The 14251-nt window shown below is 42.3% G+C and overlaps 1 protein-coding gene across 1 annotated transcript in view; it reads right to left on the bottom strand.

Moving 5' to 3' along the window:
* MTUS2 (microtubule associated scaffold protein 2) overlaps nucleotides 1-14251 on the bottom strand; it is a 383491-nt gene that overhangs the window by 151835 nt on the left and 217405 nt on the right. Inside the window, exon 5 of the mRNA XM_045869255.2 lies at nucleotides 1921-2019. Within this exon, the coding sequence (XP_045725211.1) occupies nucleotides 1921-2019 (99 nt within the window). The remainder of the gene's footprint in view (nucleotides 1-1920; nucleotides 2020-14251) is intronic.

Raw genomic sequence — 14251 nt, forward strand, 5'->3', positions numbered from 1 at the left:
AGCTAGACTTCACAGTGTATAACATGCATTTAATAAATACTTTTGACTGTTCAATAAGTGAATCCAGACTGGTAATCTAAATCTTTGATTTAGTCTAGAGAATTTAGTTCATGTACATTCATTATGACATCTCTAAACTCATTTCTAAGATCTTATTCTATTCTTTCTTTTAATTTTTATTTTTAAAAAATTTTTATTTATTTTTTGACAGAGAGAGACACAGCAAGAGAGGGAACACAAGCAGGGGGAATGGGAGAGGGAGAAGCAGGCTTCCCACGGAGCAGGGAGCCCGATGCGGGGCTCCATCCCAAGACCCTGAGATCATGACCTGAGCTGAAGGCAGACGCTTAATGACTGAGCCACCCAGGTGCCCCTATTCTATTCTCTCAATTTCTCCCCTCTCCCTCCCTCCCTCCCTCCCTCCCTTCCTTTTATCCTTCTCTCTTTTTTTCTTTTTCCTTTCTCCCCTTTTTGCCTTCACTTTCATTGACTGAAATATTTTTTTACCCCTTATCCCAACCTTTTCCCCTCTACTGCTTCAAAACTATATGCTCTATTTTATTGATTATCTTTGACTTAACAAAGTCTAAAATTACACAATATCTTTACTCTCTTCCCCCGGAATAGAAGGCCCTTACTCATGGTGGCTTATTTCCTTGAGTGTGTAACGATGTTACATTTTATTCTGCTATGTGCACACAAGTGCTATAGCATGATAACTGAATTTTCAGACCACAGAGGTAGCATGTTTTCTGGCTCTTAAATTGAGGCAGGGCGGATTGGGGGTGAGGAATCCCTAAAGGAGAACGTGTCTCTCTTCCCGATCTTCTCTCACAGCCAAAGATGAAAGAGGCTAGCCTCATCCTATGGGGTGAGTTTTCTTTTTCTTCCTAATTCATCCAGTGAGGGTGTGGCCCTTTGGAAATTCCAGATTTATACAGGGTCCCCCCCTCTGACCTCCCACCCTATTTGGGTACGCAGTTTTGTCTCCTGACCCTCTCACATGTGGCTCGGGCTTCTTTTCTGTACATTTTCAATTAACCAGAAATATTAATAAGTTCTCTATTCTCCAAGCTTTCTGGTTAACAGAGGTAGTGACTAAGAATGCAGTTGTAGGGTTCAGAGTGGCTGGGATCAAACTGAGATTCTACTACTGATTTCCTGTGACTTGACTAATGAAAATCTCTGTACCTCAATTTCTTCACATGTAAAGGGAGAGCCAATAATGGTGCCTGTCTCAGTCCTTGCAGGCATTAAATAAATTAATACATTTAAAGAGCTTACAACAGTACCTGGTATCCTGGGATACAGTAAGGACTCAAACAGTAGCTGCTATTATTGCTACAATTTTCGTGCTTAAAGAAAATGTTCTGAGGTTATATTGTATTCTGTTCTACAAAGGGAGAACAGAATGCAATATTCTGTTCATGCCTTACAATATGAATTTTCAAGTTATAAACGATTTTCAACTCTCAAATGATGTTACCTAGTTTATTCATATCTGAAGATAAATGCTTTCCTCATTGACAAGATCACAAGTATTTGATATCTGTTGCTTTTCTATTTTTCTTCTTTTTAGAAAATATTATTATCTCTGGAGGTTAGATCTTCAAAGTCTGTTTTTCAATTATAAATTATTTCTACATGCTATAGGAATAGTAGATACTCCTACACAGAGAAGATTCTACCACTTAAAAGTAGTACAGTAACATTTCATATATTTTTTTTTTAACATAAAATGATGCCAACAGCTGGTTCATTTCATCTCGAGTCAGGACACATCAGTGTATGTACTTCAAGCTCTGGAACATATCACACATATCACGTGGGCTGGCCCTGCTCCATTAATGACATGTGAACCAAATAAATTACAAGTCCAAGCCTTCTCCCCAAATGACACCGATCACATTTCTTAAATACCTGGTGAATGAAGCTTGGTGGCTGAAGCCACGGTTCTCTTAGGAGATGAAACAGCAGGTTTATTAGCATCTTGATCTTTCTGTACTTCTTTCTTTGATCCTAGACAGAGTTTAAAAAGAGAAAAAAGAAGGAAAGAGAGCTAGTTATAATTGAAACAGTAACACAAATTGTTTGTGGAAAGGGAGGCTTCACAAAAGGCAAAGGGAACAAAATAACATTTGGGTGATTTGTTGCTACGGTCACCACCCCGCGTGCTTCAGGGAGGACACACTCATTTAGGGCAAAGGGAATTTCGTTGTAGCGTTCAGGGGAATCAGCACACTGCTGCCTCTGATTTGATGAAAAACACCCCTGTCTCTGGAGGTCACTGCACCCGAATGCCTCTGACAAACTATCTGGGAATGAAAGTTGTACTGTCCTCAGCCACCAACTCAGCCTGCCCTCCTCTTCCTGCCCCAACACTTTTTCAGAAGACAGAGATGGAAGCTGGAGCCGAACACAGCTGCTAATGACTTTGGCATCCCTGAGACCCGAGCCATGGGGGACGTGGTCTGCCTCTAATGAATTTCCATGCAGCTGGGCCACAGAGGTGACCTGGAGCGCCTCTGAGCTCTCTCCGCTGCAGTTGGGCCTTCTTCATGGGACCTGCTGGCAGAGCTGGCTGCAGCAGAAGGGGATAACCTGAGTGCAAGCAATAACTAAGAACAGTATGGGGCTGCTCTGGAAATTATGTCCGGGCGCAGAGTGCCGTTTCCCCATGAATGCCGGCCACAGACACTCACCTTTACATCACCTTCGTCGGAAAAGCCCAGGACCACGGATGGAGGAGTAGAGAAATACCGCAGACCTGGACGTACCCAGACCCACCTCCACTTCAGCACAATTTATTAGGTCATTTTAACAGTAAAGCTTGGGAATGGTTCCTGAGATACGGAACCCGTCCCAGTTCCCACTCCCCAAAGCCTGCGACCTCACTCTTCTTCCAGAGCTAACTACTGGTGGCGATTTGCTGGTTATTCTTCCAGACCTCTTTCTAGGTACTTATAAATATTACCTACACATATACAAACACAGCGCTTGGTTAGCTAAATATATCACATATTGCAATTTCTTTTTACCTACCCACATCTTTAAAGATCTTTTTCCTATCAGTGTATTTATAGATCTTTTTTTTTTTTTAAGATTTTATTTATGTATTTGACAGAGAGAGACAGCGAGAGAGGGAACACAAGCAGGGGGAGTGGGAGAGGGAGAAGCAGGCTTCCCGCGGAGCAGGGAGCCGGATGCGGGGCTCGATCCCAGGACCCTGAGATCATGACCCGAGCTGAAGGCAGACGCTTAATGACTGAGCCACCCAGGTGCCCTGTATTTATAGATCTTTTAAAAAATGCCACATGTGAATAGGCAATAAGTGTGCCATAATTCATTTCCCCATCCTCCTATTGATGAACATTTAGATTGTTTGCAAGTTTTAGCTATTAAAATAGCAACACATGCTGCAATACACATTCTTCTACTGGTTTCTTTGCACATAGGGATGAGTATCTTTTCAGGAAAAATACATAGAAGTGCTTTTGTTGGATTAAGAGTCTGCTCCTTTGCTGGATTGCTAGACACAGTCCAACTGTCTTCCACAAGGAGCTACGAATTTACACTCCCAGCCAACAGTGCATGAGGGTAACTCTTTTTGCGTGCCCCATACCCTATTGACATGGAAGTCTCAATCATTTTAATTTTTGCCAGACACTTAGAGTCTTTTCCTATTGGTCATGTGCATTTCTTTGTTTGAAAATAGCCTAATTAAATCCTCTGCCTATTTTTCTTCCTGATGTATTAAGAACTCTTCATTTATTCTGGATATTAATCTTTTCTTTGCCTGCTACATAAGTTATATCTTCCAGCCTTTCACTTTTTAAAATTTATTTATAGTATATTTCATTGCACTGTGATTTTAAATTTTAATATGTTCAAATATATCAATTTTCCCCTTTATATAAAAACACCATTATAGGTGATTTATATGTACGTGTACATGTATGTGTATGCGTGCGTGTGTATATATGATGGTGGGGAGAGATTATTCCAGGAGTTTGGAGAGAGAGGCAGGTATTTGGATCCAACGTCCCCATCTTTCATTCTTTTCTGGCCTGACTGGGTTCCCACTTCCCCCTCACCACTGGACCTGCCTCACTACCTCTCCATCCTTGCTCACCGGCCTTCTGCTTGTCCCCCCACACACCTGTCACCATCTCCCTGCTGAGCAGGGAGCCCAATGTAGGGCTCGATCCCAGGACCCTGGGATCATGACCTGAGCCACAGGCAGATGCTTAACTGACTGAGCTACCCAGGCACCCTTTCTCTTTTGTATTTCTCCCCTGTTGCTTTTTTTCTTCCTATTTTCAATATGCTTCATGGCATTTAGTTTAACACACCCTCAGTCTTTCACATCTTGGTAAGTGGCACCATCATTCACTCACTGTGCTCAGGCCCCAACACTAGGAGTCATCTTGGTTTGTGTCTTTGCTCCCTGCCCCCATTTGACCCATTAGCAAAGCTTGTTGGTTCTCCTCTGAGTACATCCCAGGGCTGACCACTTCCCTCCCCTCTGCTGCTCCTGTAGAACCCAACGCCACCACTTCCTCGTCCTCCCCACTAGAGCCTCCTACCTGATCTCCTGTTCCCACTCCTGCTCCTTTCCAGCTTATTCTCCCACAGTAGCAGATGAATTGCTTCAAATCTAAGTTAGAGCAAGTGATTCTCAATCTCGAAACCCTCTGAGCACCTTCCAAGATACTCAGAATGAACTGTTAACTCCTTGTCACATCTGTGAGGCCCTATAGACCAGCTCTTGCCAACAGAAATACAATATGAGCCACTTGTGTTATTTAAAATTTCCTTGTAACAACATTTAAAAAGTAAAAAGCGTAGTGAAACTAATTGTAATAACATTTTTGATTTCACCCAACATATTCAGTGTCACTCCAACATCTGGCACTGGCTACATTTTGAGTTCTCAATAATGGCTCACGAGCCCCCGGCCACCATACTGAGCAGCGCAGCCCCAGATGATGTGGTCTCCTGCCTACTTCATAGACACACTGTGGTAGCTAACTTTATGTGTCCACTGGACTGGGCCACGGGGTGCCCAGACGTTTGGTCAAACATTTTTCTGGGTGTTCCTAGATGAGATTAAATTTAAATTGGTAGACAATTTAAATTTGGGGAAAGCAGACTGCCCTCCCCAATGGGAGTAGGCGTCCTACAATCTGCTGAAGGTGTGGGCAGAACAAAAGGCTGACCAAGAAGGAATGTCAGTCTTCTGCCCTCAGACTGGAACGTACACCATCAGCTGTCTCTGGGTCTCTGGCTTGCCGACTGCAGACCTGGAGACTTCTCAGCTTCCACAAACATGTGAGCCAATGCCTCATAAGAAATCTCTTTATATATATAAAGTATTTACTTATAACAACAGATTTTATATTATATAATATATAAATTATATATATAATATATATATTCTATATCTTCTGTCTCTATATAAAATGTATTACATGCACATGTATGTATATCCTATTGGTTCTGTTTCTCTGGAGAACTCTAACACACATGTGGCATCACTCTGCCCCTGCTCACGCACTCCAGCCATGCTGAAGCCACGCCTCCTCCCATCCTCCATTCAGCTCCATTTAGCAGGAGTTCCTTCTGCACAGAGCATGTTTCCCCAAGACCTTGAGCATGGTTCACCCATCCATTCATTCAGGTCTCTGCACAAATGATAATCTTCAGAGAGGCCGTGCCTGACACCACAGGTGAAACAGCCCTCCTGCCCCCTGCCACTCTCCCCTTCACTTACTTCATTCCTCTTCATAGTGTGTATCGTACCTCAAATACGTGATACCCTCCTCTGTTTGTTTATTGTCTGCCTTCCCCACTAGATCCTAAGCGTCAACCACAGGGCCACATCCATCCTGGCCCAGTGTGGTCATTCAGTCAATTCCGTCTCTTGTCTCCTCCTTCCCACCGGGCTTCTTTCAAAATGTCCTGCTCAGGTACTTCAGGGCTTACAGAAGGCTGGAACCTGGGGTCCCGAAAGCCACCACTTCACTCCACCGAAGCCAGACCCACCCTGCAGAGAACCCAATCTATGGCTCACTTCATTCTTCTCATCCCTCCTTCTGCTCAGATTTTAGCTATCAACAAATACAAAAAGGTACTGGGACTCATGGGAGCTGAAATGTTAAAAGCCAAAAGTCTGCATTAAACATATTATTTTAGAAGAAAATTAAACATGAATATTTATTCAGTGTCTCAATATTTTTCATTCAGACTTCGTGGAGTATGATTTGCCTGCTTCTATCAAAAATTTAAATATCGATATACCTGACCTAGCAGTCCTGCTCCTACAGATCTCTCTTTGGAACCTCTGAGTGTTACCTTCCATGGCCATAGGGGTTTTGCAGCTGTGCTTAAGGGAAAAGATTATGTGCAAAGAAACTTCATACATTATTCACAATAATAAAGGAGAGTAAATCATTAAAATGCACACTGGGAAATGGTTAAATAAATTGTGGTATATCCATACCATGTACTTTTATGCAGCCATTAAAAAGAATGAAGTAGCTCTATATTGTACCAGCACGGAAGTTGTCCATGATAAATAAAAGAGCTAGTTGTTGAACTCTATGCATGGTATTATCCCATTTTTATAACACAAAATGTTATCTGTATTATACGTTAAACTATATAAGAAGTTTTGAAAGAAAGGCACCAAGTTGTTAATAATGGTTACCTCTGAGCAGCAGGATTGAGGGGATATTACTTTTTATTTTACTACGCTTCTGCATTGTTTTCATTTTTTATGATGACCACATATTACTTTTATAGTAAGAAATAAACAATAAAAGGAGTGAAACCAAAACCAAAATGAAAATAATTTGTCTGATCCATGAAAGGATGAGGAGAGAAACCAGCCTAGTGCACCCAATTCTACAACTCTGATGGAAGGTTTCACGGTCCCTCCCATAGGAACACAGCGCTGCCTAGAAAACTCCTGTGTGGTTCTGGGAATTCTTGATGGCACAGAAAATTACAGCAATTAGTGAAGGCTTTCAGTACTTTTTGCAGTTTTCTTGCAATCCAGACTCAGCCTTAATGATTTTGAAGTGTACCATAAGCTTTCACCTAACTCTGTAAGACCTCTGAGTATCTAGGAATGCCAGACAGGGCTCTGGCCTCATGGCTTTCCTCCTGTCGCTCTGGACACTCTCTCTCTCCCCTTCACTGTGGCTTCCTCCTTTGCCTGCACCGGAGTAAAGCTGTCTCAGAGTTCTGCCTCACCTTTCTCCTGGTCTACCCTTCTGGATGCTCCTGACTTCCCAGCATGCTTGCACCACCAAGTTGCACATGCCACTGACCATCAATTCTGTCATTTCCAATCCAGATGCGCCCAGACATCTTTCCTGAGATCCAGACCTGTTTTTAGCAGCCAACTGGACACCACCACAACCTACCAGACGACCAGATCACCACACCCCAACTGGAACGAATTTTCTTCTTCTCAAATAACTCTTCTTTCTAGATTTTCTTTCTTGGTCAGTTGTTTCCCTGGTCACTGAAACCAGAAGCCAGCAAGTCCTCTTCTTTATGCTCCCACATCTAATCAGCCACTACTTGTCTGCCTCATAAAGCAGCTCCTGCATCTGGCCCTGTTCCCATTCACACTATTTACCCTAGCTCAGTTCTCATCATTTCTCACTGGGACAGCTGGAAAAATCTCCTAAGTGATTTCTTGGTCCTGCGTCTTACCTTCTTCATGTTTACCTGACTCATCCTTCTTAATGGGATGACCTTTCCTAATCATTAACCAGAGCATATGATTTTCCTTTTAAAGCCGTTCCAAAGCTTTCCCTGGTCTTCGGCAGCAAGTCCCGACTATATGACATGGGGTATGCAACCTCCAGGGCCCTGCTTCTTCTGCCATGGGCCCTGCAGTGGACACCGCAGTTTCCATGTGACATTCTTATCTTCACCTAGGCTGTTGTCTTAGGCTGGAGTGCTCAATCTCTCCTTTGTTGGCTTTGGCCCACTCCTGATCATCCCCAGATTCAGCTCACCTCTCTTCACTGAAAGCTTCTGTATTATTCCCTGTTGCCACTGGGACAAATGACTACAAACGAGTGGTTTAGAACAACACAAATCTATTCTCTTATAGTTCTGGGAGGCCAGAAGCATGGAGTCAGTTTCACTGGGCTAAAGACAATGTGCCAGCAGGGCTCATTCTGGAAGTTTCAGGGAAGAATCTGTTTCCTTGCCTTTTTCAGCTTCCGGTGTTCCTTGGTGAGTGGCCGCCTCGACCCTCTTCAAGGCACATCACCCCGATCTCTGCTTCTGTCCTCACGTCTCCTTCTCTAACTACTCCTGCCCTCTGCTTATGAGGACCCTTGTGATTACACTGGGTCTATCCACCTAATTCAGGATCATCTCCCCATCTCAAGACCCTTAACTTAAGCACAGCTGCAAAGCCCCTGTGGCCATGGAAGGTAAGGCTCAGTGGTTCTGATTAGGGCATTATTTAACCTATGATAATACCTTCTGTATCTAACTGAATGAATAAATGAGGAAACTCTTTTTACTCACCAAAAAAGCATTAATTTCTTGGTCTGTATGAATCTCCTGAGGCCCCGTCACTTATTTCTGAAGCTTTTACTAATTTCCTCAACCCCTCTTGAATATTTGTCTTTCCTTAAACCCTGTTCAGCCTTCCCTGTTACTTTCCCCTAGTGTAGACTATATACCTCTAGCGGACATCTCTTGTTTGGCCTGATCAGCTTCTTTTAAAGCACCCATGCTCACATGGGGGAACTAAGCCTTCCCTCCTCATGGGCCACGTGATTGGTGTGTGTGTGGTGCGGGGCGGGGGGGGGCTGATACACCTGGATCTGGAGATGGGCCTGTGACCCAGGCCTGCCCAATCAGAGCTCTGCATCATGCTGGAGTGACAGAGCATCCTGGTTTGAGAAGGAAAACAAAATCCAGATTGGGATAATGAGAGCCTTTATCTTACAAATTTTGCTGGAATTACTAGAAAATAATTCTTTTTCTGATTGATGCCTAAACTGGTGGGATGTAAGCCTGAACTGCCTTTGACTATCTCTGACTCCGTGCGGAGAGAGCCTTTGCCAAGAGAGGGGGACGTGGGGACAGGAGAAAAAAAAAAAATCATTCACGATGTCACTGTTTAAGGACCTGGGTACAGCCCTACCTCACATTAGCAATATCACCTGGACTTGTCAGTTATGTGAGCCCAAATCCTTCTGACCTTTAGCATTCTCTTTTGCCTAAGGTAGTTTGATTAGGTTTTTGTGACTTGCAACCAGACAAGGCCTGAGAAGGTCAGCTAGAGAAAATAGCTCCTTAACAGATATATATATACATGCTCATCTCTTAGGGGTTCATAATTGGTCAAAGCTACTTCTTGCGTACCTCAGTGTACCTTCTGCACATGGAGATTCAGAGCTATATAAAAGGATGTATGTATACAAAATCAGAGCCCTGTTGGTGGCGCTTTTGGGGTGGAAGGGAGAAGGTGCTGGGAGGGGAAGAAATGCCAGCCTCATTGGAATCAAAGGATAAGATCATAGTTTTGATTTGAAACCCTGTTACTGATCATATCCACCCCAGTGCAGACAATTACTATACCTTCAAATGGTCCTGAAGTGTTACGCTCTACATAAAGCAGCAAAAACCTCCCAAAGGTCTAAGTTGAAGGGTTCTGACTGGCAATCCATACACAGTCGCTCAGAAAAAAAAAAAAAAAAAAAAAGAACAGTGTACAGCTCAGTTTCTCATGTGGACAAGGCCTTCCACAGTGATGTGAGTGACTATTGCAGCTGCTGGGAGAAGACCCATTTTGTGTTTTAGTCCTGAGCTGCACATCATAAAAGTAATGGACACACCGTTCATCATGGGTGCTTAAGGCAGAGACCACTTGCCGGGTTGCCTGGGAGCTGTGAGAATATGAGGAAAGCTGCCAAGAATGATGGGCTTGCTCTGAGGATGAGGCTGGTATCTTAAAAACAAAATGTAATGGTAAATGACAGTGGGTCATTCAGGGTCCTGACTGAGCACCTCAAAATGGGAAAAAATAGATTTAAGATAATGGTTAGAAGAATGCTATATTCTTGTTTCATAAAACTAAATAAGCATGTCAAAAAAAAATCAAAGGGAATATTTACAGGCTCTGAACCTCCACACAATGGGCCATGTGTACATGCGAGTCAATCTCAGTATAACTAAGGAAAGATAGGAAACAAAAAAGGATAAAGAAATATACACAGCAATAGACTTTATCCCCCATCTGTCTAACAGTCGCACACTATGCACCTGTCAAAGCCACGGTAATAGGGCTGATTCTTTCCTGGCCCTACGGACCCACTCCCAGACAAGGAACAAGAATGGAAGGAAGATGGAGAGGAGCCAAAAGAAAAATGAAATGCAAACGTGGCAACAATGCAAGTAATTACTATTGTGCCAGTGTAACTGAAAAGAGGTAAATAGGAAAAAAAATGAATGATGTAATCAGGAAGCAGGGATTCTGATGTCACTTAAAAGATAAATGGAATGTGGGAACATTTCAAGGGAAGATTTATAGAGTTTGAATAGAATGGAGCACAGAAACATTATCTAGATAGGAATGTATCAAATAATATATTCCCCCCCCGGCCCCAATATACTCTTACTCATTCATTATTAAGCACCAAATATGCATCAGGCGCTGTTCCAGTGAAAGAGACTGGTATGAGCTGTCATGGAGATAGTACTTTTGTTGAATGTATATATTCGCATTTATAAATGCCTGGAACTAGCTTGCAGTTGCTTCCGTGTATGTTATCTCACTTCTAAACTCCCCACTTCTAAACTCTGTTGCTATTGCTACTGGTACCATTAATTGGCAAATGAAGAAAGTGAAGGTATGGAGGTTGTAACATAGCCACATTTACCAGTATGTGGCTGAGCCAAGCTCTGAACCTGTGATTTCTTGCCCTCCTTTTAGCCTGCATTTCATTGCAATAGCCCCAGTGAGTCCTGAGACATAATGAATCCTATGGCCTGCCCGCCTACCTGTACTCAGAAACACAGTGAATCCAGGTGAGTCTGACCCCACATGACAGTCTAAAGGGCAGTAGGATGGGGCCCGGGTGAGGACACTCAGAGTGGAGTCAAGGGAGAGGGCAGGAGCATGTAGATACTAAAGGTCTTCTATTTTGGGTGGGGACTAAGAGACCAGACTAAGAGACAAGACATTTGTTTTCTAAAGCTGGAAGCCAGTGAATCCCTATCTCTTTTCCACCCCGTGACCCAGCCTTCCTCTCTCTCTCTGTCCATACTGCATGGAACTTGTTACACTTTGCTAAATAAGCTCCCTCTTCTACTTTCATCCTCAATCTCTCCCAGAGCAAACTTCTCAAATGGTCCCCACTTGTCCTTATCCTCCTCACCCAATTTATCTTTGACTCAGGAGGTCCCCTTCAAACTATCTAGTATCCCACCAGAACCTGAAGCCTCCATGCTCACGTGAAACCCCTTTTCCTTCGATGTTCTAATGTTCTGGTCTACGCCAACACTGTTCCCTATTGTTACCTACAGCAAGGTTACTGTTCCTCACTTACCCCCAGGTATGGACTTCCTGTTTACCCCAGGTCCTGCCATCACCCTAGAAATGTCAATGATCTCATGCCTAACTCATCTGACATCCCAGCCTTTCAGTCCTTTGACATCTGCAACTCCTGCCAGGCATATTTAATCAGGACCCCTGGGCATCACCCTGGATCTTGTCATCAACTAGAACTTCACCTCTGAAATTGACCTACTCTACTTTGGAACACAACCTTCTATCCTCCAGCCATCTCACTATGTTACTGCCACTCCATCAGTTCATTTCCCTAATCTAGACTATGAATCCCTTTACCCCCAAACTACTAGGCTCATCCTGTCTTCACCTCCTTTCCTATCCAATCTAAAGTTGATCCCAATGTCCTTCACTTCTACTATCCTCCTCTCCACACTCTTGCTCTAATATCAGAAACCACCATGGTCACAAGTATCTGCAGAACCCAACCCTAGCCTAACCTAGTTGTCATCTTCCACTAGTCCAGCTAGAAGACACAATGACACAGATGGGGCCATCAGATTTACAGTCATCGGCTATAACTGCAGCCACAACACAGGACAGTAATTCTACTTTTTCTCTTTATCTTTTGCATTCCTTCTTTTAACCTATTAAAAAAAAAAAAACAACAAAGTTTGACATCTGAATCTTTCTAAAAGATCAGTCCACAGGCTTGAAACAAAACTTAGCAGTATCCCACCCTCCATATGCCCAATTCATACTCATCACTTTTAATTTTTTCAGCTATTTTTCCTAATATTTATCTTTATGTATCTAAGTAACAGGTTTATACTGCTATATCTTGATATTTACACTTCAGACCTATTTTAATATCTTCCTACTACAGAAAATAACAATTTTGCTCTCCATAGGCTTGCTACTACACCACCTCCCTCATCAATACAGTTGTACCATAACTTTTGATTAAGTCAAAATTCACTGTTCATCTTGTTACAATTACATGAATATTATTCACAATTGATCAATTTTCTTGTATGGCTTTTTATTTTCCCTGGATTTAATAGCTGCCTTGGTTTTTGTTCGCTTAGATTTCTATATATTTTGCTAATTCTCCACCAAAACACTATCAGAGCACAAGTCTCTTCTCACAATCATGTAAAAGGTTCTGTTTTATTTTCCTGGAACCCTCAATTCTCCATTTTGCTCTGGACTGGTAATTTCTAAGACTGTTGCAGGGCTGTCATCCTAAAACCTTCCTTCATCATCATTCTGGGAAATTCCTTTGCCTCTTTCCTATGTAGGGTCCCTTTTTTCTGGACCTCATGTCTTCCTTTTTCTTGGTCTGCTTCCTTATTCTGGTAGAGCACATTTCGTTTTTGACGTTCCAGAGAAATGTACATAGGAGGTAAATTATCTGACATCGTCCATGGCTGAAAATTTCTTTATATAATTGATTGGCTTAATCCAGAATTCTAATATGGTAATCATTTCCCCCAGAACTGTGAATGCATTTCTCGTTCAGCTTGCAGGGCTGCTATTGAGGAGTCTGATGCCATTATAAATTTCATCCTTTTGTATGTGATCTGTTTGCTCTTTTGGGAAGCTCTTGGTGCCTCTTCTTTTTCCCTGTGTTGTGGAATTTCATACTGATATGTCCTGTTGTGGGTCTTTTTGCATTAGTTGTATTGGGCACTTGGCATCATTCCTTTATTTTAGTCTGCAAACCCTCATCCTAGGAGTTGTGGGAAATTTCTTTAAGTGTTACTTCGGCAATTTCCTCCCCTCTGACTTCTCTGTTTCCTTTTTATGGAATTCCTATTTTTTGTACTCCAAATTTATATCTATTGATCAATCGATAGATTTAAATATACACACATACATATATATCCATCCTATATATAAATGTCTCCTTTTTGGGTACCTCCCATGCACATGACACTTAATACACCCAAAACTGAACCTGTCACCTAAAAAAACTTCTTCTCAGTCCTGCCTTCTCTCAGTAAAAGTGATTTAGGGCTAAACCAGAAATGTTGATTTCATCCTCATTTCCTCCCCTTTTCTCACTTCTTCACATGTAATAAAATGCTAAATCCTGTGAATATAACCACACATCTCTCTTAAAACAGAAGTCCACTTCTGTTTGCATAGTTACTGCAAGTTCATTCAGACCAGTGTCACTTCTCTTGTGGAATTCTGAAGCAGCCTCCTTTATCCTCTGGCCTCCAGTTAGCTCTGCTCCAACTTATCCTTCAGATCTCAACCTAGAGGTCACTAGATACTGCCAACATGATCTGTGGCTACAACTTTATTATACTCTAGACCTTCTACCTGTTTATATTCCCCATTAGACAACACATTACAGGAGAATTGCCCACTCAGTAAACATTTATAAACAAACAAGTTGGTTATTATTACTAATTATGTTCTTCCTCTGTGGGAAATGAAATCAACCTTCAGATTAGATAGATTCCTAACATTTTGAAATCTCTTATTTTCTTCTTATTATTTCTTCTCCAGTACTTCTCTCTCCCTACATAATAAACAGACATGTCCTAAGTGAGTAATGAGAAATCACTTTACACACTGTTAGAAACAAAATGAGTAAAGTTCTGCATATGATGGATTTGTGGAAAGAAAATAACCAGCTCTCCTGGGGAATCGAGACACTGCATGATCTATTAGGTAGTGAGAAAGTGGGAA

This window comes from Mirounga angustirostris, unplaced genomic scaffold (assembly GCF_029215605.1).
Source record: "Mirounga angustirostris isolate CCGP_5_RB_7025 unplaced genomic scaffold, mMirAng1.0.hap1 SCAF_3, whole genome shotgun sequence".
Taxonomy (NCBI): domain Eukaryota; kingdom Metazoa; phylum Chordata; class Mammalia; order Carnivora; family Phocidae; genus Mirounga; species Mirounga angustirostris.